Source organism: Triturus cristatus, chromosome 3_2 (genome assembly GCF_964204655.1).
Source record: "Triturus cristatus chromosome 3_2, aTriCri1.1, whole genome shotgun sequence".
NCBI classification, from domain to species: domain Eukaryota; kingdom Metazoa; phylum Chordata; class Amphibia; order Caudata; family Salamandridae; genus Triturus; species Triturus cristatus.
Window position 1 is genome coordinate 1,183,828,507 of NC_140584.1, and position 20,469 is coordinate 1,183,848,975.

Genomic DNA, 20,469 nt, shown 5'->3' on the forward strand with positions numbered 1-20,469 from the left:
TTGGGATAAGCAGGCAATACGGTGGTGAAACACAAAATTATGGGGCTCCCTAGCAGAATTTAATGAGGGGCCCCTGAGCCTCCCACATCTCACAAATAATCATTTGCCTTGGCCTGAATGGGGTCCCCCTGAAGGCCCCTCCTCCCCCAAAAGAGTTGAGGGCCCCCTGCACCACAGTGGCTGCAGGGGCCTGAGCTGCGCCCCTGAGGCAATACTGAAGAGAACAAACCTCAACCCTATGTTTGACCGCTCTGTATTCAATCTGCCCTTTTTGGCTTCAGATATCAAACGGTCTCCAGCACAACTCTATCTGGAGGAAAAAGGCCTTTCTGAGAATCACTATTCTGGACACCAGGACTCACTCTTTGGGAAGCACCTTTAACTATTCTAGACCAAACATGAAATGCTCAATTTCACAGACAATAAGAAATATAGACCCATTCCTTGTCCTCATTTCTCCCTGAATGCACTTGATGCTTAAAATACATGGGGTCCTGCTTTAATCTTACTCAGTGACTTTATTCCACAGGGTTTGGGACACGAGAGGCAGGTGCCCGGAAGGTGCAAGATCCCACTCCGGGAACTGTCAACGTATCGCGCTTTTAGATCCATCCTTCATGGTTTGCGTTACAAAGTTACTAATCAATTTGCAGGAATGAACAGAGCCAGCTGGGATAATAAACATATAACAGTCTGGAGTCCATGCGGGAGTTTCACCAACAACGAACTGTGAAATGTTTACCATCTAGACTCGCGGTCTGTGGTAAATAAGAGACCCGTGTCTGTTGTGGAGTCTCCATGATCTGTGTGGCTGATGTCAAGGTTGCGGGTGGACTGGCCAGGTGTCGGGAGGATCAGAGACACTTTCCAAGCCAACATTCCTAGATCCACCTTGGGTCATCGGAGACTCTGGTGATGTGACCTAAATGAAGAAAATCTACTTTCCCCAAATTAATCCCTCACTTTCGGCACTTTTGCATCCTCTTTAAACACTGCTCAAGAAGCCCTTGCTGAACCCTTATCTTTCCAACGCGTTTAGCTCGGTTGCTGGCGTCCTTCCTAGATAAGTGTCCTGAAAAGGATGCTCCTTCGTGTCTCTTCTGCATTTATCTTGCGGGGTTCAGTCATCTCTTAGGGTGCAGACAATGTCCATGTCCAATGAGGGATGCCTTCTTCTGGTCCTTATCCACCAGAAGACCTTCTTGCCCTTCCTTGCAGTGCACACCTGCACTGCTGGATCTGTTGTGAAGTAAGTTTCAAAAGTCATGCAGTGTCCAGATGGGATCCATCCAATCTACCAAATGGCCATGATCTGGGCTGAGCCAGTGCTCTTCTTATGATCACTCTCACTATCTCATAGCACACCAATGTGGAACACTTGCATAATAAGGAGGCATCCCTGACATGTCCTCTGCTGGAGGGTCAGTCTCAGCACCATGAATGACTGGATGTCCCTTGGTCTTTCAACCTGAAGAGCTTAAGCCCTGATCCTTTTTACATTTATTGTAGCTCGTCTGATGTTCTAGCTCCCTCGTCTCGCCTTACAGCTCATCTTCACTTGGCATTACAACCACTTTACCTCCAACTGGATGTCCTTTTGGTTTCACTCTACATATGTAGCCTCACATTTCTCAGTTAGTTTCATCTTCTTACTTCCATTAGTTGTGCATTTTTTTATCTTTCGGATCATCCAAGCCTGTGTGGTTTCCGAGAGCGGCATCAGTGTGTTCCTTGTCGCTTCACCTATCCTTACCATTTCCCCTCGCTTCCTGTGGTTCGTACCACTGTGCGTTTGTCGGTGTGTAGGTATTCGAGTGTTTGCAAAGATGTTTGGCCTCTTTACCCCAGTTTTCTTACACTGGTTTATTAAGTTAAATTTTTTAAATTTAAGTAATCACGCTGTATCACTTTTACTGTACTGACCCAGGGAAAGCAAGCCTATTGGACCAAAGACTTCAGATTGAAGGGGTTGATGGCAACTAATTGTATATCTTTTGCTTCAACTAGGGACTCACTGGCATAGGACTGTCGGGTATTGCATCAGGGGTTCTCTACAGCAGCTCTGCACCTATATAACTCACTTTCTTTTGCTAGTCGCAGCAACTCTGACCTTTAGTGTATAAAGAGAATGTATCCACTCAGTACCGAACGTGTGCGGGAGTAGAGGAATCTTTAAGCTACATACTGTGCAGTTGTGAGAAACTACGCACTTTGAGAATATACTGGCTTCGCCCCATTTGGCGTATTTTAAACATGCGGACATATTAAGCTGCCCTGGTCGAGTGCATGAAAGGTGAATCAGTGCAGCTGGCGGCACGCTTTATTAAATATCTTTCTGCAGTAAAAGCAGTCCTGGACTCTGATAATCACAAACAGTTATAATCCATAATGCCGGCCCAACTTTTTCAAATCGGTTTTAAATCCCCATGTGTACAGTTGCCCCAATTGTGTCTACACTTTTTAAATCGCAGAATAATAGGGTGATAAATCTTTATATACCCTTTTATAATATTGGAACTTATGCACTTTACATTGTTTTTATATGGCCCGATTGCAATGATTTTAATTAATTGTGCAATAAAAAACATCTATCTATCCGACCTTTAGTTTTCTTCGAAATTCCTATAATCTTATCTTCTCTTGTTATATTTTCCTGGTCCTGCTAGTAGCCATAGGTACACTGAAATCCATTGTTTGGCAGTTGCGTCTCTTATTCCCCATTATTTTAATTCTGTCACCTATTTCTGTTTCAAATTGTATTTTGTTCCATTCATTAATTATATATGTATTTTAATATAACAGAATTATTATTATTTGATTAATTGTATGCAGCTGGCTTACCTGTTGGGGTGAAAGCTGCGCTTTACTATATGTAAAGAAAAGGCTAATGTTACTTACCCAGTATGCATCTGTTCTTGGCATGTAGAGCTGTAGATTCACATGCTTTGCATACTCCTACCATATTTTGTTACATTGTTTAATATCATCTTTTTACATGTTTAAACCATTGTCCTGCATATTATATACAATTTCTGAAAAGTGCCTATTTATTTTCAAATGTTGCTTCGTTCACTATCCCGGTTCTTCCAAGTAGAACCCAAACGTATTTTGTGAAATACCACGGCAGCCGAGAATTCTTAGCCATTATAATACCAAACCGCTCCCATTCGAGTTCACAGTTCTTTAATTTCAGCAGACTCTGTTACAAATAAGCACAAAGATGTCTTATTTCACAAGACTTATTTTTTTATTTTTTTATGTTCGAGGCATGTGTGCTGTAGATACTCATGCTTTGCATACTCCTGCCATCTAGTGTTGGGTCTGGATGTTTGCAAGTTGTTTTTCTTCGAAGAAGTCTTTCTTAGTCACGAGGTACGGTGACTCCTCCTTTCAGTAATAGTGCGCATGGGCATTGACTCCATTGTTAGATTGTTTTTTTCCGCCATCGGGTTCGGTCATGTATTGCTGCGCTCCGGTTCAAAACTGTTCTTCGTGTTCCCCTTGATGCGCAATCCTCTCTACCCTCAATGGTATTGTTTCTGTACGCTTTCCCACTTCATGTATCGTTTTGACAGCGGAATCGACTCCTGCCATCTAGTGTTGGGTCTGGATGTTTGCAAGTTGTTTTTCTTCGAAGAAGTCTTTCTTAGTCACGAGGTAAGGTGACTCCTCCTTTCGGTGATAGTGAGCAGGGGGATCGGCTCCATTGTTAGATTGTTTTCATGCAAGAGGGTGAGAACGGAGTAAGTAAGTAAGTGTTGTTTAAAGATGTCCATGTGTATAAATGTATAGTGAAGAACTGCAACAACTACAGGTACCCGGGGAGGCGGGTGCATGTGAATCTACAGCTCTACATGCCAAGAACAGATGCTTATTGGGTAAGTAACATTATCCATTCGAGGCATGTGTGCTGTAGATACACATGCTTTGCATAGACTTAAAAGCGGTATACTCCCGAAGCGGTGGCTAACCTATAGATGTTGCAGTTGTTTGGAACAGTGTTTTAAGTAATAGTTGGCCTACAGCAGCTTGTTGACGTGCTAACCCATCTACACAATAGTGTTTGGTAAATGTGTGTGGTGTAGACCATGTAGCTGCCTTACATATGTCGGCTAGAAGAATGTTACCTAAAAATGCCACAGAAGCCCCTATTTTGCGAGTGGAATTCACTCTAGGGGGTATGGTTAAAGTTCTTTTAGCTTTAGCATAGCATGTTTGAATACATTTAACAATCGAACTGGCAATACCAGATTTCGAGATAGGATTGCCTTTGTGAGGTGGAGTAAATACAATAAACAGTTGTTTTGTTTTGCGAAGGTCTTTTGTCCTATCTATGAGGTACAGTAAAGGTCTTTTATTGTCAAGAGTGTGAAGAGTGCCTTCTGCTACAGAATGAGGCTGAGGAAAGCAAACTGGTAACTCAACCGACTGGTTCATATGAAAAGCAGACACTATTTTGGTGCGGAGAACTATCCTGTCTTTGTGTAGCTGAAAGAAGGGTTCTTCTAAAGTTAATGCTTGTAGCTCACCAACTCTCCTCAGTGGTGTGATATGCTGGCAATGAGGAAAGCAACTTTCCATGAGAGGAATTAGAAAGGGCACTTGTGTAATGGTTCAAAAGGTGGGCCCAGGAGTCTTGTGAGAACAATGTTGAGATTCCACACTGAGGCAGGAGGAACCCTTGGTGGTATTACTCTTTTTAAGCCTTCCATGAAGATCTTGATTACTGGAACTCTGAAGAGTGACGGATGTTGCCTATTTTGTAAGTACGAAACTACTGCTGCAAGGTGCAGACGAATAGACGTATAAGCCAGTACTGTTCGCTGTAAATGTAACAGGTAACAAATAATGTTTTGAATGGAAGCATCTAAAGGATTGATTTTGTTGTTGCAGTATACAACAAATCTTTTCCATTTGCTGCATAGCAAGCTCTGTTGATAGGCCTTCTTGCTTCTCTTAGAATATTGATACAGTGTGGTGGTACATTTAAATAACCAAACTCTATGACTTTAGTAGCCAAATCGCTAAATTCAGTTCTTTGGGATTTGGATGTCTGACTTCTCCATGGTTCTGTGTGAGGAGACTGGAGGTAAGGTGCAGTCTTTTATGTGGAACTATCAACAGCTCCAACAGGGTGGTGTACAATGGTTGATGAGCCCATGTGGGAGCTACTAAAATCAGTGTGAGGGATGTTTGCCTGAGCTTCCGAACCAGACTTGGAATGAGCGGGAGAGGTGGAAAAGTGTAGGCAAATATCCCTGACCAGTTCATCCATAGGGCATTGCCCTTTGAGAGCGGGTGTGGGAACCTGGAGCCGATGGTTGGGCATTTTGCGTTTTCGGCTGTGGCGAATAAGTCTATTTGTGAAAATCCCCATTGTTGAAAGTACGGAAGGAGAACTTGGGGATGACGTTCCCACTCATGACTTTGCTGCCTTTTCTGCAGAGATCAGCAATTTGATTGTTTACTCCTGACAGATGTTCTGCCAGAAGATAAATCGTGTGATGGATTGCCCAATTTCAAATGCCTTGAGCGAGTGTTGACAGGCCTTGTATTGTATAATCTTTGAGATGAGCACCCCAACCTGTTAGAGATGCGTCTGCTGTGAGCCCGATCTGTGGAACAGGATCGATGGAAGGCCGGCCTGCTGATATGTTTTGTGGGTTCCACCACTGCAGAGAGCGATGGGTACTGCTGTCTACCAACACTAGATGGGTTAATAGACCCTGTGATTGATTCCAATGATGTGCTAAGCACTCTTGTACGGGGCGCATGTGAAACCTTGCATGGGGTACATTTGCAATGCAAGACGCCATAATTCTGTAGTCACTCCGAAGGGATGCACTTTGAACTAGTAATGCTTGACCGCTATCACAAATCTGAGGATTTGCGATTGGAACATGAAAATATGCATCTCTTAAATCTAGAGTAGACATAAAATCTGCTCTTTGTAAAAGTCGGAGTACCTGTTGAAGCGTCCCCATGTAAAAGTGTTCTGACAGTATATAACGGTTTAACTCTCTGAGATCCAGAATAGGTCTTAGGGAACTGTCCTTTTTGGGAATGAGAAAATACAGAGAGTAAAACCCTGAGCCCTGGTACAGTATTGAAACCGGCTCGATTGCCCCTTTTAGTAAGGGAGACTGGCCCTCTTGTTCTAGCAAGTGCATGTGTTCTGGAGACAACTTGTGAGATCGAGGTGGAGTGTTTGGGGATTGCTGGTAAGCTCCAGGCAATAACCATGTTGGATAATTCCAAAAACCCATTTGTCTGTTGTTATAGACAGCCAAATGGGGAGAAATTGTTGACGTTTCCCCCCCAACAGGTGTGGTGTAATCGGGGGGAAGTGTGGGCAAGTCACTGTTTGTTGGGGGAAGGGGAAGTTACGAGGTGTGTTGCCCTTACCCCTACCCTTGAAGTTGTTGCCTCTATAACCTCCTCGAAAAGATCCTCTGGAAGGAGAGGACAGGTTGTTCATAAGTTGAGGTATTTTGATCTGGGGACGGGATTTTGGACCCTCCTCTGTAAAAGGAGCGACAAAAGGAGCCTCTGTTGGATGCAGACTGGTGCGCTCCCAAATATTTGGCCACCTCAGGGTCCTTTTTAATTTTCTCTAACGCTTGGTCTTCGTTGGGACCAAATAGATGTTCTGTATCAAAAGGTGTGTTGTTGGACCTCTGTCTTAAACCCTGAAATCCTTAACCAAGCGTGGCCCTTGAGCAGGATGCTGGTATTAACCTCTCTAGCTGCGGTGTCTGCAGCATCCAGAGCACATTGTATAAAGGAATTAGGAATGAGTTTACCTTCTTTTACAAAGTCCTATGCCTTAGCCTTATGTTCATCTAGGAGATATTGAAGCGATTGCTCCATCTCATCCCGGTGTGCCCTGTTGTATCTGGCTAAAAGACCCTGCAATCAATGCGCATTGATTCGCAGCTTGCGCAGCTATGCGCTTGCCAGAAGCGTCAATTAACTTGGATTCTTTACCTGGCGGAGGTGCATCTAGTGATGTCTGAGAATTTGCCCGCTTACGAGCATTAGATACTACTAGGGAATCTAATGGCAACTGGCCCTTGATAAATATAGGGTCTGTAGGGGAGGCTTTATACTTTTTGGCAACCCTAGGAGTTAAGATGCGTGCTCTGACTGTGTCTTTAAAAATCTTATCAGTGTGTCACATCATGCCTTTAAGCATGGGAAGTGTTTGTGATGACCTGTGTGTGGATGTTAAAGTTTCAAACAAAAAAATCTTCCTCTAGTGATTCTTTGTGCAGTGCCACCCCATGATATTGTGCAACCCTGGTAATGACTTCTTGGTGGGATGCATTGTCGTCTGGAGGAGATGGTTTGGATGGGTAAAGGTCTGGATCATTATCACCACGGGGGATCAATAGTGTAATCTGTCTATGGATCTGCTGGGAGATGTATACCTCATCATTGGCATCATCATCCTCATGGTGAGATTGCGGGGGAATCTGGAGGTGTAATTTGCAAGGGATTCTCAAGTGGAGAAGGAGGCGGTGGTGATGGTAAATGAAAAAGACTTGTAGTCACATATTTTTTCTTTAAAGGGATCTTGCAAGAAGTGTCCTCATCCTGAAGCTTGCATTTTTGAGACGGCATTGTGTGAATATGGCCAGTCTCTGGGTTAATATATAGCTTCTTCTGATTAGGATCTGGTGTGAATAGAATAATGTCCACATTCGGATCCGAAGGGGCCTCTTTCTGTTTCGGTGCCGAAGTTTTCAGTGCTGGTTTCTTCGGTGCCGGAGGAAGATAGTCTTTCGGCACGGAAGGTTTTGGCTCTGAAGGTTGCTTGTTTTTGACACGGAGGATTTCGGCTCTGCACTGGACTTGCTTTTAGAACCGGAGGGCTTCGGTTCCGAGGAGGACTTTTTAGGACTCGGTACCGATCCGGAAGGCTTGATTGGTTGTTTTGGAGCCAGACCTGGAGGCGCGGCGTCGGAAGTGTTGTCTCAGTGCCAACCTTGGCCAGGAGGCAGAGGTGGTGCTGACGCATTGTATTTTTTGGGAGTTTGTGGGGTCAAGGGATCTTCTATACTCATGTCACCTTGTCCCTGCGGCAGTTCTTCAGCATCAAGGTCTACCTCGAACTCCAATTCCAAGTCTTGTTCGGGAAAAGGCTTCATCCTCCTCTGCTTCTGATTCATCAATGTCTTCTTGGCCGAAGATGTCCGGCGTATCTTCAATGCTTTGACGCTGCATCTCTCGACGTCGAGACTGACGATCGCAAAGAGTTTTCTTTGATCACAATGATCTGCAATCGTTGCAGGTTTCTTCTTTATGCTTGGGAGACAAGCACAAGTTGCACAATTCGTGCGAGTCAGTGCGCGGATACTTCGCGTGGCACCCAGGACAGAATCTAAACGGAGTCCGATCAATAGAGAGCTGACTCGGCACGGTTAGGCCCAAAGGCTGTCCATGAAGCTTTCCAATCTAAAGTAGATTCCACTGTCAAAACGATACATGAAGAAGTGGGAAAGCGTACAGAAACAATACCGTTGAGGGTAGAGAGGATTGCGCATCAAGGGGAACACGAAGAACAGTTTTGAACCGGAGCGCAGTAATACATGACCGAACACGATGGCGGAAAAAAACAAACAATCTAACAATGGAGTCAATGCCCATGTGCACTATTACCGAAAGGAGGAGTCACCTTACCTCGTGACTAAGAAAGACTTCTTCGAAGAAAAACAACTTGCAAACATCCAGACCCAACACTAGATGGCAGGAGTATGCAAAGCATGTGTATCTACAGCACACATGCCTCGAACATAAAAAAATAAAAAAATAAGTCTTGTGAAATAAGACATCTTTGTGCTTATTTGTAACAGAGTCTGCTGAAATTAAAGAACTGTGGACTCGACTGGGAGCGGTTTGGTATTATAATGGCCAAGAATTCTCGGCTGCCGTGGGATTTCACAAAATACGCTTGGGTTCTACTGGGAAGAACCGGGATAGTGAATGAAGCAACATTTGAAAATAAATAGGCACTTTCAGAAATTGTATATAATATGAAGGACAATGGTTTAAAAATGTAAAAAAATGATATAAAACAATGTACTCCACTGTAACCGTTTTACAACTCAAGACTCTGCTACACCATCACTCCCTGCATCATCTCGCAGTCTAGTGGTTAGGTCCTGAATAGCATTTTCTTTACTTGTAAAAGGTAACAAGCATTTGCCAAGCCAATTGGTCCCACCTATGCAAAAGCTATTGGCTTTGCCAATATGTTTTAGCTATGTTGTACACCAGCGTCGCTGCTGCTCAGCATGGCTAAAAGTTAGTGGGGTAGAGGGGAGTGTTGTAGTGTCGCACACTGAAGTAGAGTAGAGTGTAATGGAGTGGTGTACAGTTGAATTGAGTGTAGAGTCATAGAGTGGTGTAGAGTGTTGTGGAGTGTCATGGAGGGAGTAGCGTGTCAAAGAGTGGAAGGGAGTATAGTGGAGTAGAGTTGAGTAGCGTGCCAGAGGTGAGTAGAGTGTTGTAGAGTGGAGCGGCATAGACTGTCATGGAGTGATGTAGAGTAGAGTGTTGTAGAGTGACCTAGAGCAGAATAGATTGTTGTTGAGTGGAGTGGCATAGAGTGCAGTAGTGCAGGAGAGGGGAGTGGCATAGAGTGTCAGATTCGAGTGGCATAGAGTGGAGTGGTGTAGATTGGAGCAATGGAGTAGTGTCTCATATAATAGAGTGGAGTTTAGTAGCATAGAGGGAGTTCCGCAGAGAGTCGTAGAGTGCACAGAGAGGAGTAGCGTGTTGTAGAGTGGAGTAGAGTTTAATGAAGTAGAGCATCATGGAGTGGAGCATCGTGGAGCGGAGTATTGTGGAGTGGAGTAAAGTGGAATGTCAGAGTGGACTAGAGTGAAGTGGGGTACAGTAAAGTGGTGCAGAGTAGATTGGCATAGAGTGCACTGGCTTTTGGTAAAGTGGTGTAAAGTCCATTGGCATAGAGGAGAACGGTGCAGAGTGACGTAGAGTTCAGTGGCATAGAGCACAGTGTTGCAGAGTAGAGTGTATTTGAGTGAAATGGTGTAGAGAGCATTGGTGTAGAGTGCAGTGGCGTAGAGTGGTGCAGAGTAAAGTGAAGTATAGTGCAATGGAGTAGAGTGGTGCAGAGTAGATTGGCGTAGAGTGTAGGGACGTAGTGTATTGGTTTTGAGTAAAGTGATGAAGAATGCATTGACGTAGAGTGCAGTGGTGCAGGGTAGACTGCAGTGGTGCAGAGTGAATTGGCGCAGAGTAGACTAGAGTGGCATAAAGTGGCGTAGTGTACAGTGGCATACATTAGAGTGTCGTAGAGTGCCGTGGTGCAGGGTATATTACAGCCGCTTAGAGGAGACAGGCGTAGAGTGCAGAGGCGAAGTTTACAGTGAAGCATAGTAGAGTAGTGTGGGGTGGAGTGGAGTGTATTGGCATAGAGTACAGTGGTGTAGAGTAGAGAGGCATTGAGTTAAGTGGTATAGAGTAAAGTGGCATAGATTGGAGTGGTGCAGTATGTAGTGCATTGATGCAGTATGCAGTAGCGTACTGTGGAGTGGTGAAAAGTAGAGTGCAGTGGCATGGAGTGGTGCAGAGTGGAGTGGGATAAAGCGGAGTATGCATAATGTGGTAGGGCACTGCTAATAACGACAACACATCTTCAATTTGAAATGACCATTACATTTGCACTCACATACAGTTTTACTGATAAAAGTATTCAGCGCACAAACGATAATGTGTGGAAATGTCATCACCTGATGTATTAATTTGTTTTGATCATATTAAAATATTTGTTTCCACCATGCTTCAGAATTACCAAAAATGTGCTTTATTTGTGCTTTTCTCATTATTAAATAGCTGCACAGTTCATTTACAGACATTAAAATTGTGTTGTGTGCAAAAAAATAAAATATTGTATAGCGTTCCTCATGTGTACCCCCCAGTGTCCAGCATAATTGGCACATAAATCCTCTCACTCTGAAGTCAGAGAAGGAAAAGTAAATACCAAGCTCCCTTGAAGACAGAGCCAGACATTTGACCTCGGTCTTCGAACACACAGCAAATGTGACAAGACAAGAACAAGAATTAAAGGCCTGTTTACAGAAATCAAGCACTGGTGGAAGAATACAGTAAATAGGGTTTGGGCAACGGTAGGGGCAAACTCAAGCTAGACACCCTAAAACAAATAAAGCAAGAAAATAGGAAGCAAGCAAATGTGAGTTACAAACCAGAAAGCCAATGGTAAGCAGTGGGCGGAATACATTCCCAGGGAAGTTTTCCAAATATCGCCCAAGATGTCGTTAGCAAACCAGAAAGCTGCACTGTCTGGTAGGCTACGACCTATAAATTGTGGCTTTTGACAACAGGCGCGACGGAAATCACGTGTGAAGCCAACAAAGAGAGCTAAATGCACGCGTCTCATGGTGGCGTTTCCACGGTCAGACCTTCCAGCAGGAAGAATTCAGCCCCGGAGGAAGTTGTACTGTGGTCAAGCAGAGGTGGGCCATTTGTGGCACCATTATGCGTCTGGTTGTCCAAAGTATTTTGCATTCGGGGACATGTAGTTTTGCTTGAGGACTATACTTAGAAAGGTAACTGCAAAACCACCCAGACCCAGAAAGCTAATTGTGCCCGTTGAAAGAAAACAAGATAATTGTCACGTGTGGCCCTGCTTCTCTGTGTTGTGCTCCAGCCCTGGTCCAGCGAAGCAACAAACTCACCTCCTCTTCTTCGTTGAAAAGTTCAAACATGTTCTCCATGTCGATGAAGGAGGTCTGGATCATCCTGCGAATGAAAGAAAGCACACGCGTGGTTATAAGACAGCTCAGTGAATAATGCACCTGCTGCAGCAAACTTGTGCAACTACGGTCACAAGTTTAGGTCCCTGTAGGGCAGACCAAGCCCTTCATCCTTAGGCAGATGATAAAACGAGTGACATTTATTGTGTGTTATATATGCATTCAATAGAGCGGGAGGGCAGAGTCTCTCTCCCCCCTACATCTCAGCGGCTATACCCACTCAGAAGGTGAGCTAACATATGCATTTTCTTACCTGTAGTAGGTGCCAAACCAGTTGAGCGGTGTGTAGAGCTGGATGATGTAGGTGCCAAACAGGACATAGTCCCCCACCTGCAGGGAAGACGGCAGTAGAGCGAGACATACATCAGTCAACTGCAGAGAGACATAAAACTCAACAGCAAACGAGATACTCTGTACTTCCAATACTTTCAACGAACAGTTTTTTTGTCGCTTATGATGAAAATCAGATAAACAACGTCATCAGGCATAATGAGCAGAAGACCCGAGAATAACAGTAATAAAGGGGTGAAAAGTGACCGGAAACAGAAAGGAGAAGCCGGAAGAAGAGAGAAGAGTCACTGAAAAGAAATAATCCAGGGAAAGAAGCGATAGGAGTAAGGGGAGCCAAGGAATCATGAAACATATTTATTCATGCTTTAGGTAATTAAAACCATACAAGAAAAGTGCAACAAAAAGAGTAATAGTTACAACAATAAAAAAAAATCATATTTAAAACAACAATTGCAATAATTAAAATGCAGCAGGTGAAGCGCCCTACAAGAGACATACAATCTAGGTATCTAAAGATACTACAGGCTAAAAAGAATAAAGTGCATGGTACAGTAAGGAAAATGCTACTTACCAGTATGCATCTGTTCTTGGCATGTAGAGCTGCAGATCCTCACACTTGCATTAGATCGCCATCTAGTGTTGGGCTCGGATGCTTGTACCTTGTTGTTGTCTTGGAAGAAGTCTTTGTAGTCACGAGATAGGTGACTCCTTCCTTGGACGATAATGCGCATGGGCATCGACTCCATCCTTAGATTATTTTTCGCCATGAAGGGAAATGGTGGAGTTAGTAGAAAGAAAAAGATGTCCATGTGTGTATATCTAAGTAAGATAGAACTGGAACAGATACAGGTCCTGGGGAGGTGGGTGGGTGTGTGAGGATCTGCAGCTCTACATGCCAAGAACAGATGCATACTGGTAAGTAGCATTTTCCGTTCCAGGCATATGAGCTGCAGATCTCACACTTGCATAAACTGTACAGCAGTATCTCCCCTAGCGGTGGTCACCTGTATCGGTTGCAGTGGTTTGAAAGAGAGTTTTAAGAACAGCTTGTCCCACAGAAGCTTGCTGCTTGGCTTGCACGTCAACACAATATTGTTTAGTGAAGGTGTGTGTTGTAGACCAGGTTGCGGCCTTACAAATGTCTTCTAGGGGAATGTTACCAAAGAATGCCATAGAGGCCCCTAGTTTGCGTGTGGAATGCGCCCTAGGGGCAATTGTCAATGTGCGTTTCGCTTTCTGGTAGCATATTTGGATACATTTAACGATCCATCTTGCAATCCCAGCCTTGGAGATGGGATTACCCTTATGCGGCGGGGAGAAAGCTACGAACAGCTGTTTTGTTTTGCGAAATTATTTGGTTCTGTCAATGTAATGAAGCAGGGCTCTTTTTACATCTAGGGTGTGTAGAGCTCTCTCCGCTACGGCGTCCGGGTTTGGGAAAAACACTGGTAACTTCACTGATTGGTTAAGATGAAATGGAGAGATGACTTTAGGAAGGAATTTTGGGTTTGTCCTGAGAACCACCTTTTTACGATGTAATTGTAAGAATGATTCTTGTATGATTAAAGCCTGGATCTCACTTACTCTTCTAAGAGAGGTGATGGCAATAAGGAAAGCCACTTTCCATGTGAGGAACTGCAGTTCGCATTTATGTAAAGGTTCAAATGGGGATCCCATGAGCCTAGCAAGAACAATATTTAGATTCCACACTGGAGAGGGTGGTAATCTAGGAGGAGTTATTTTTTTGAGGCCCTCCATGAAGGCCTTAATTGCAGGGACAAGTGTTGTCTGTTTTGCATGTAAGCAGCAAGTGCTGCAAGATGTAAATGTATGGATGAGTATGCTAGATTACATCTTTGCAAGTGCAGTAGGGAGCAAATGATATTCTGGATGGAGGCATTCAGTGGATCAATATGGTTGTTGGTGCAGTAAATGGCAAATCTTTTCCATTTTGCAGCATAGCAAGCTCTAGTAGTAGGGCGTCTGACTTCTTTAATGATGTTCATACAGTCCGGTGGTAGGTTAAGGTAACCGAACTCTAGGACTGCAGGAGCCAGATCGCTAGATTCAGTTGACCTGGATCTGGATGTCTGATCTCTCCATGGTTCTGCGTTAGCAGGGATGGGGACAGGTGTATTTTTTGGTGCGGAACTAGTGAGAGTTCCAACAGTGTTGTGAACCACGGTTGGCGAGCCCATGTGGGAGCTACTAAGATTAGTTTGAGAGACTGTTGTCGGAGCTTGCGTACCACTAGTGGAATCAGTGGGAGTGGCCGAAAAGCGTACGCAAATCTGCCTGACCAGTTGATCCATATCGCATTGTCCTTGGACAATGGGTGTAGTAACCTGGCAGCGAAGGTTGGGCATTTTGCGTTTTCGTGTGTGGCCCACAGATCTATGTCTGGTTGGCCCCAAATGTGGAAAAATGGTAGAAGAACTTGGGGATGTAGTTCCCATTCGTGAATCTGTTGTGTCTGTTGACTTAACAGATCCGCGATCTGATTGTGAACTCCTGGAAGGTGTTCGGGAAGCAGATACATATTTTGTGGGATGGCCCATCTCAAAATGTTCTGTGCTAGCTGGGACAGCTGCAAAGAGTGTGTGCCTCCTTGTTTTTGTATGTAGTACATGGCTGTTATGTGGTCCGTCCGGATCAGGACAGCTTTGTTTTGTACATGTACTTGGAATGTTTTTAAAGCTAGAAATATTGCTAGTAGTTCTAGGTGATTGATGTGGAGCAGTTTTTGTTGAGTGGTCCACTTGCCTTGGGTTGTATGTCCGTGGAGATGGGCTCCCCATCCTGCGAGTGATGCGTCTGTCGTGAGTACTATCTGTGGAATAGGTATGAGGAATGGCCGCCCTTTGGACAAGTTTTTTGTGTTCCACCACTGCAGAGAGCGATGTGTGCGGCTGTCTACCAACACCAGATCTGTAAGTTGTCCTTGAGCCTGATTCCACTGATGTGCTAGACATTCCTGTAAGGGTCGCATTTGAAGTCTTGCATAAGGTACAATAAAAATGCAAGATGCCATCATGCCTATGAGTTGCATGAACACTCTGGCTGGGAGAGAGTGTTGGGCTTGATATTTTGTGATGAGAGTTTGTATGCTGGCTATCCTGGTTGGACTGGGATATGCTAGAGCTGTGGAGGTGTTTATTATGGCCCCCAGATATTGGTGCATATGAGAGGGCTGGAGATGCGACTTGGTGTAGTTGACCGTGAACCCCAAGCTGTGTATTGTTTGGATGGTTTGGTGAGTGAGTGTGTTGAACACATTGGTTGAAGGACTTGGCTTTTATTAGCCAGTCGTCCAGATATGGGAAGACATGGATGTGTTGTCTTCTCAGGTGTGCTGCTACTACGGCAAGACATTTCGTGAATACCCTGGGTGCGGTGGGGACTCCAAAGGGAAGGACTTTGAACTGATAGTGTTGTCCACTACAAACCTTAGATACTTCCTGTGAGCAGGATGGATGGGAATGTGGAAGTAAGTGTCTTTGAGATCTAGTGTGGCAAGGAAATCGCCTTGTTGTAGCAGCGGGAGCACTTGTTGGAGAGTGATCATATGAAAATGATCTGAGAGTATATATAGGTTGAGCGGTCTGAGGTCGAGTATCGGTCTTAGAGTCCCGTCCTTTTTGGGGATTGGGAAGTATAGCGAGTAATCCCCTGTTCCTTGGTGTTGTAAGGGAACAGGTTCTATTGTGTGCTTTTGAAGCAGTGAGAGAACCTCTTGTTTTAGGAGCGTGAGATGCTCTGTGGACATTGGACGCTGCTTGGGTGGTATGTGTGGGGGGTAGCTGTGAGTTCCAGGCAGTAACCATACTGGATAATCAGTCTTACCCACTTGTCTGTTGTAATGGAATTCCAGACAGGTAGGAACTGTGATAATCTTCCCCCGACTGGAGTGGAATGGTCTGGGGGAAGCGGAAGGAAGTCACTGTTCTGTAGAGGGGGAGGTGCGAGGGTTGTTATTACCTCAGCCTCTTCCTTTACTGTTATTCCCTCTGTATCCGCCTCTAAAATATCCTCTACTGGGGGATGTCTGTGTAGAGGTTTTAAACGAAGATGAGGTGTCTGCTCCAATGTTTTTGGAGGCTCCTCTATAGAAAGAGCGACGAAAGGAGCCACGTGTTTGAGGAGACTGTAATGCTCCCACGGACTTAGCAGTCTCAGTGTCTTTCTTCATTTTTTCGAGTGCAGTGTCTACAGCCGGGCCAAAAAGTTGTTCTTGGTTGAACGGCTGGTTGAGGATGGTAGTCTGGACCTCCTGCTTAAAGCCTGAATTGCGCAGCCAGACATGGCGTCTAAGGAGCACACTGGTATTGATGGATCCAGAGGCAGTGTCTGCAGCGTCAAGTGCGCATTTAATTGACGCGTTTGAAATTAGCTTGCCCTCTTGTATAAGATCATTTGCTTGGGTTTTATATTGGTCAGGCAAATGTTGTAATATGGTTTCCAGTTGGTCATAGTGGGCCCTATCATATCTAGCCAACAGTGCTTGCGTGTTGGCTATGCGCCAGTGATTGGCTGCCTGCGCAGCTACCCTTTTGCCAGAAGCGTCCAGTAATTTGGACTCTTTATCTGGGGGTGGCGCATCCCCGGAGGTTAGCGCGCTTTCTAATGTTGGAAACTACTAGAGAATCCAAAGGCAGCTGTCCTCCAATGTACACAGGGTCTTCAGGAGCAGGTCTATATCGATTCTAGGGTTAAGAATCCTGGCACGTACGGGATCTTTGAACACTTCAGGGGCATGCTTAATGACTCCCTTGATCAATGGCAATATCTGCATTGTCTTTTGGGACGGTTCGAATGTATCCAAAAGGAAGTCCTCCTCTGCTGTGTCTGAGTGCATTGTGACGCCGTGGTAAAAGGCAGCCCTATTAAGCAATTGTCCAAAACCAAGATTATCGTCTGGGGGAGATGGTTTTGAGGGGTATGGCTGGGGGCTTGGGAGGTCTGGTAGATCTGTTGGGACAGGGTATTCCCAATCATCTTGTGGTGGATCGTCTGGATCTGTGAACGGATCATTTGGGTCACCCCCCACCCCTAGGTCATCACCATCAATATCTGGAGGTGGTGTATGTGGTGGAGAAGTTATAGGCAGAGGTGGTGTAATAGATTTAGGGAGAGGAGGTGGGTTAGAAGTAAGTAGAGGAGAAGGAGGCATAGGTGATGTAGCAGAGTCCTTCTTCACAGGCACTGGAGGGGCAGGTGCTGTGTGTAACTTCCTCTTCTTACATGGTACAGCTGTGACATGTCCTGTTTCAGGATTAATATAAATCTTTTTCTGTCTAGGATCGACAGGATCCGGATGAAAAAGTTCCTTTTCCTCGGGAACCGTCTTCGGTGCCAATTTTTTCGGTTCCGAGCGAGGCTGTTGTTGTGTTTTATGGTCTTTGGCCTTAGGAGGCGTGGTAGAGTCCTTAGGCTTGTCTTTCGGTTCCGAGGATCTTGGTTTCGGAGCCGAAGCTGGATCTTTAGGCTTGGAAGTGTTCGAAGCCGGCTTATCCACAGACCTCGAGGTTTTCGGGGCCGATTTGTCTTTGGAGGTGGAAGGCGTCGGCACCGATTTCGGAGCCAAGTGTTCTTTTGGCTTCGGTGCCAAAGGCGCCGGCAGGACGATTATATGAGGTTTGCTCGGTCCTGAGCTACCGGAAGGCGTGTCTTTTTTCTTCGGAGCCAGGCCCGGAGGCCGGGCTTCTGAAGTGTGTTTGCGATCGCGACTGGGGCCAACAGGCAAAGTCTTGGCCAGTGCCTTTGGTTTTGGTGGTGGGGTTGGGGCAGGGGCAGTAGTACTCTCTCGTTGACCAGGAGTGATGGGGTCGTCTGAGTCGTCTGCCTCTGACACGATTTCGAGATCCTCTAAATCTTCTTCAGGGACATCCGGGCCTTCGACGAAGATGTCCTCTGGTTCCAGAGCTGATCTGTGCGCCATGATGAGACGTCGAGCCCTTCGATCTTGAATAGTCTTCTTCGATCGAAAGGATGCGCAGGCTGGACAGCTGGACTCATCGTGTTCAGGTGATAAGACAAGTTACAGACTTTGTGATGGTCACAGTGCGGGAACTTTGCTCCACACTAGGGCCATTTCTTGAACGGCGTCCTTTCCATGAGCCGTAGGCCTTACGGCGTGGATAGGCCCAGCGGCCCTCGTCGACGACCGAAATCGAGCCGATGAAAGGCGCGTCGAAGATGAAAATGTTTTGCGCGGCGAAAAAGTTTGAAATGAAGATTTCGAACCGGAGCGCAAAAGTTGCATCCATACCCAATGGCGAAAAAAACAATCTAAGGATGGAGTCGATGCCCATGCGCACTATCGTCCAAGTGACGAGTCACCTATCTCGTGACTACAAAGACTTCTTCCAAGACAACAACAAGGTGCAAGCATCCGAGCCCAACACCAGATGGCGATCTAATGCAAGTGTGAGATCTGCAGCTCATATGCCTCGAACATATAGTGCTTCAAAGGCAACGCAAGATGAAGCCCACGCAGTCTGAGAAATTAAAAATTCTATACCTAACAAATTGATTTAGGGTAGACTGCATGAGGCAGTATGTAACAAGCATGTGATGGGCACGGTTTAAGGTAGAACGGAGGACGACGGCAGGACAACAGGTACAAGGCAGGCACTGACCAGAAAGACTGGTCATCCCCTTACCGCTTCCCTCCAGGAAGCCTTGGCTAATAACCCAAAGCGTATGCATGAGAAGGGAATCCCCCTCTCACATATAGAAAAACGCCTTAGTGAGTGTATCACATAGTCTGTACCACAACACTAAGTCTGTTTTATTTCACCACACCTTTTTAAAAAAAAGGTCCTGAGGAAAGCCAGAATACTCTAAGGCACTGGCTGAAACATGTCGACCATCTGAAGGATGCAGGGGGCAGTAACTCGCCACCCTCACGCGTCCTGTAGCCTTACTTTTAACCGCTGGTGACGGCCCAGTTATTAAAATTTAATTTACCGTCGGGTACTGGGACCACCACCAAGCCGTTTTAAATCACAACTCACCCAACCTCACTGCACTCTCAGCAATATACCAGCTCCGCTGTAATCAGGCGTCGTAGCACACCCGGGACATACTAGGTGTCACTGGGTGGGCCCGATGATGAGGCATGCCACCAACTAGGTTGGTGGGTGAGGGCTTCATGAATACACCAACAAGGTGCCCGTGACAGAACTAATTTGAGTACTGTAAACCTTTGGTCAACTTAAGCTAGTCCTCTTTGTTTAATCACATATAAACCCTCGGGGACTCGGACTAGCTAACTAGTCCTCTCTCTCCCTCTTGTTACACGCACGGTTTAGGGTAGACTGCATGAGGCAGTATGTAACAAGCATGTGATGGGCACGGTTTAGGGTAGAACGCATGATGCAGTAAGTAACAAGCATGTGATGGGCACGGTTTAGGGTAGAACGCAAGATGCAGTAGGTAACAAGCATGTAATGGGCACAGTTTAGGGTAGAACGCATGATGCAGTAAGTAACATGCATGTAATGGGCACGGTTTAATGTAGAACGCATGATGCAGTATGTAACAAGCATGTGATAGGCATGGTTAAGGTATGAACGCATGAGGCAGGATGCAACAAGCATGTGATGAGCACAGTTTAGGGTAGAACACAGGATGCAGTTTATAAAAAGCATATGATGGGCACGATGTAGGGTAGAACGCATGATGCAGTATGTAACAAGCATATGATGGGCACGGTTTAGGGTAGAACTCATGATACAGTATGTAACAAGCATGTGATGGGCACGGTTTAGGGTAGCCTACAGGATGCAGTATGTAACAAGCATATGATGGGCACGGTTTAGGGTAGAAAGCATGATGAAGTATGTAACATGCATATGATGGGAACAGTGTAGGGTAGAACGCATGATGCAGTATGTAACAAGCATGTGATGGCCACGGTTTAGAGTAGACTGCATGATGCAGTATGCAACAAGCATGTGATGGGCACGGTTTAGGGTAGAAAGCATGATGCAGTATGTAGCAAGCATGTGATGGGCACGGTTTAAGGTGGAACGGAGGACGACGGCGGGACAACAGGTACAAGGCAGGCACTGACCAGAAAGACTGGTCATCCCCTTACCGCTTCCCTCCAGGAAGCCTTGGCTAATAACCCAAAGCGTATGCATGAGAAGGGAATCCCTCTCTCACATATAGAAAAACGCCTTAGTGAGTGTATCACATAGTCTGTACCACAACACTAAGTCTGTTTTATTTCACCACACCTTTTTAAAAAAAAAGGTCCTGAGGAAAGCCAGAATACTCGAAGGCACTGGCTGAAACATGTCGACCATCTGAAGGACGCAGGGGGCAGTAACTCGCCACCCTCACGCGTCCTGTAGCCTTACTTTTAACCGCT

General features: G+C 45.4%; 1 protein-coding gene across 1 annotated transcript in view; it reads right to left on the reverse strand.

Moving 5' to 3' along the window:
* The window catches only part of ABCB6 (ATP binding cassette subfamily B member 6 (LAN blood group)), a 227,452-nt gene that overhangs the window by 60,036 nt on the left and 146,947 nt on the right, over positions 1 to 20,469 (reverse strand). Inside the window, exons 11-12 of the mRNA XM_085650098.1 lie at positions 12,055 to 12,131; positions 11,724 to 11,787 (exon numbers count right to left, since the gene is read on the reverse strand). Of these exons, the coding sequence (XP_085506224.1) occupies positions 11,724 to 11,787; positions 12,055 to 12,131 (141 nt within the window). The remainder of the gene's footprint in view (positions 1 to 11,723; positions 11,788 to 12,054; positions 12,132 to 20,469) is intronic.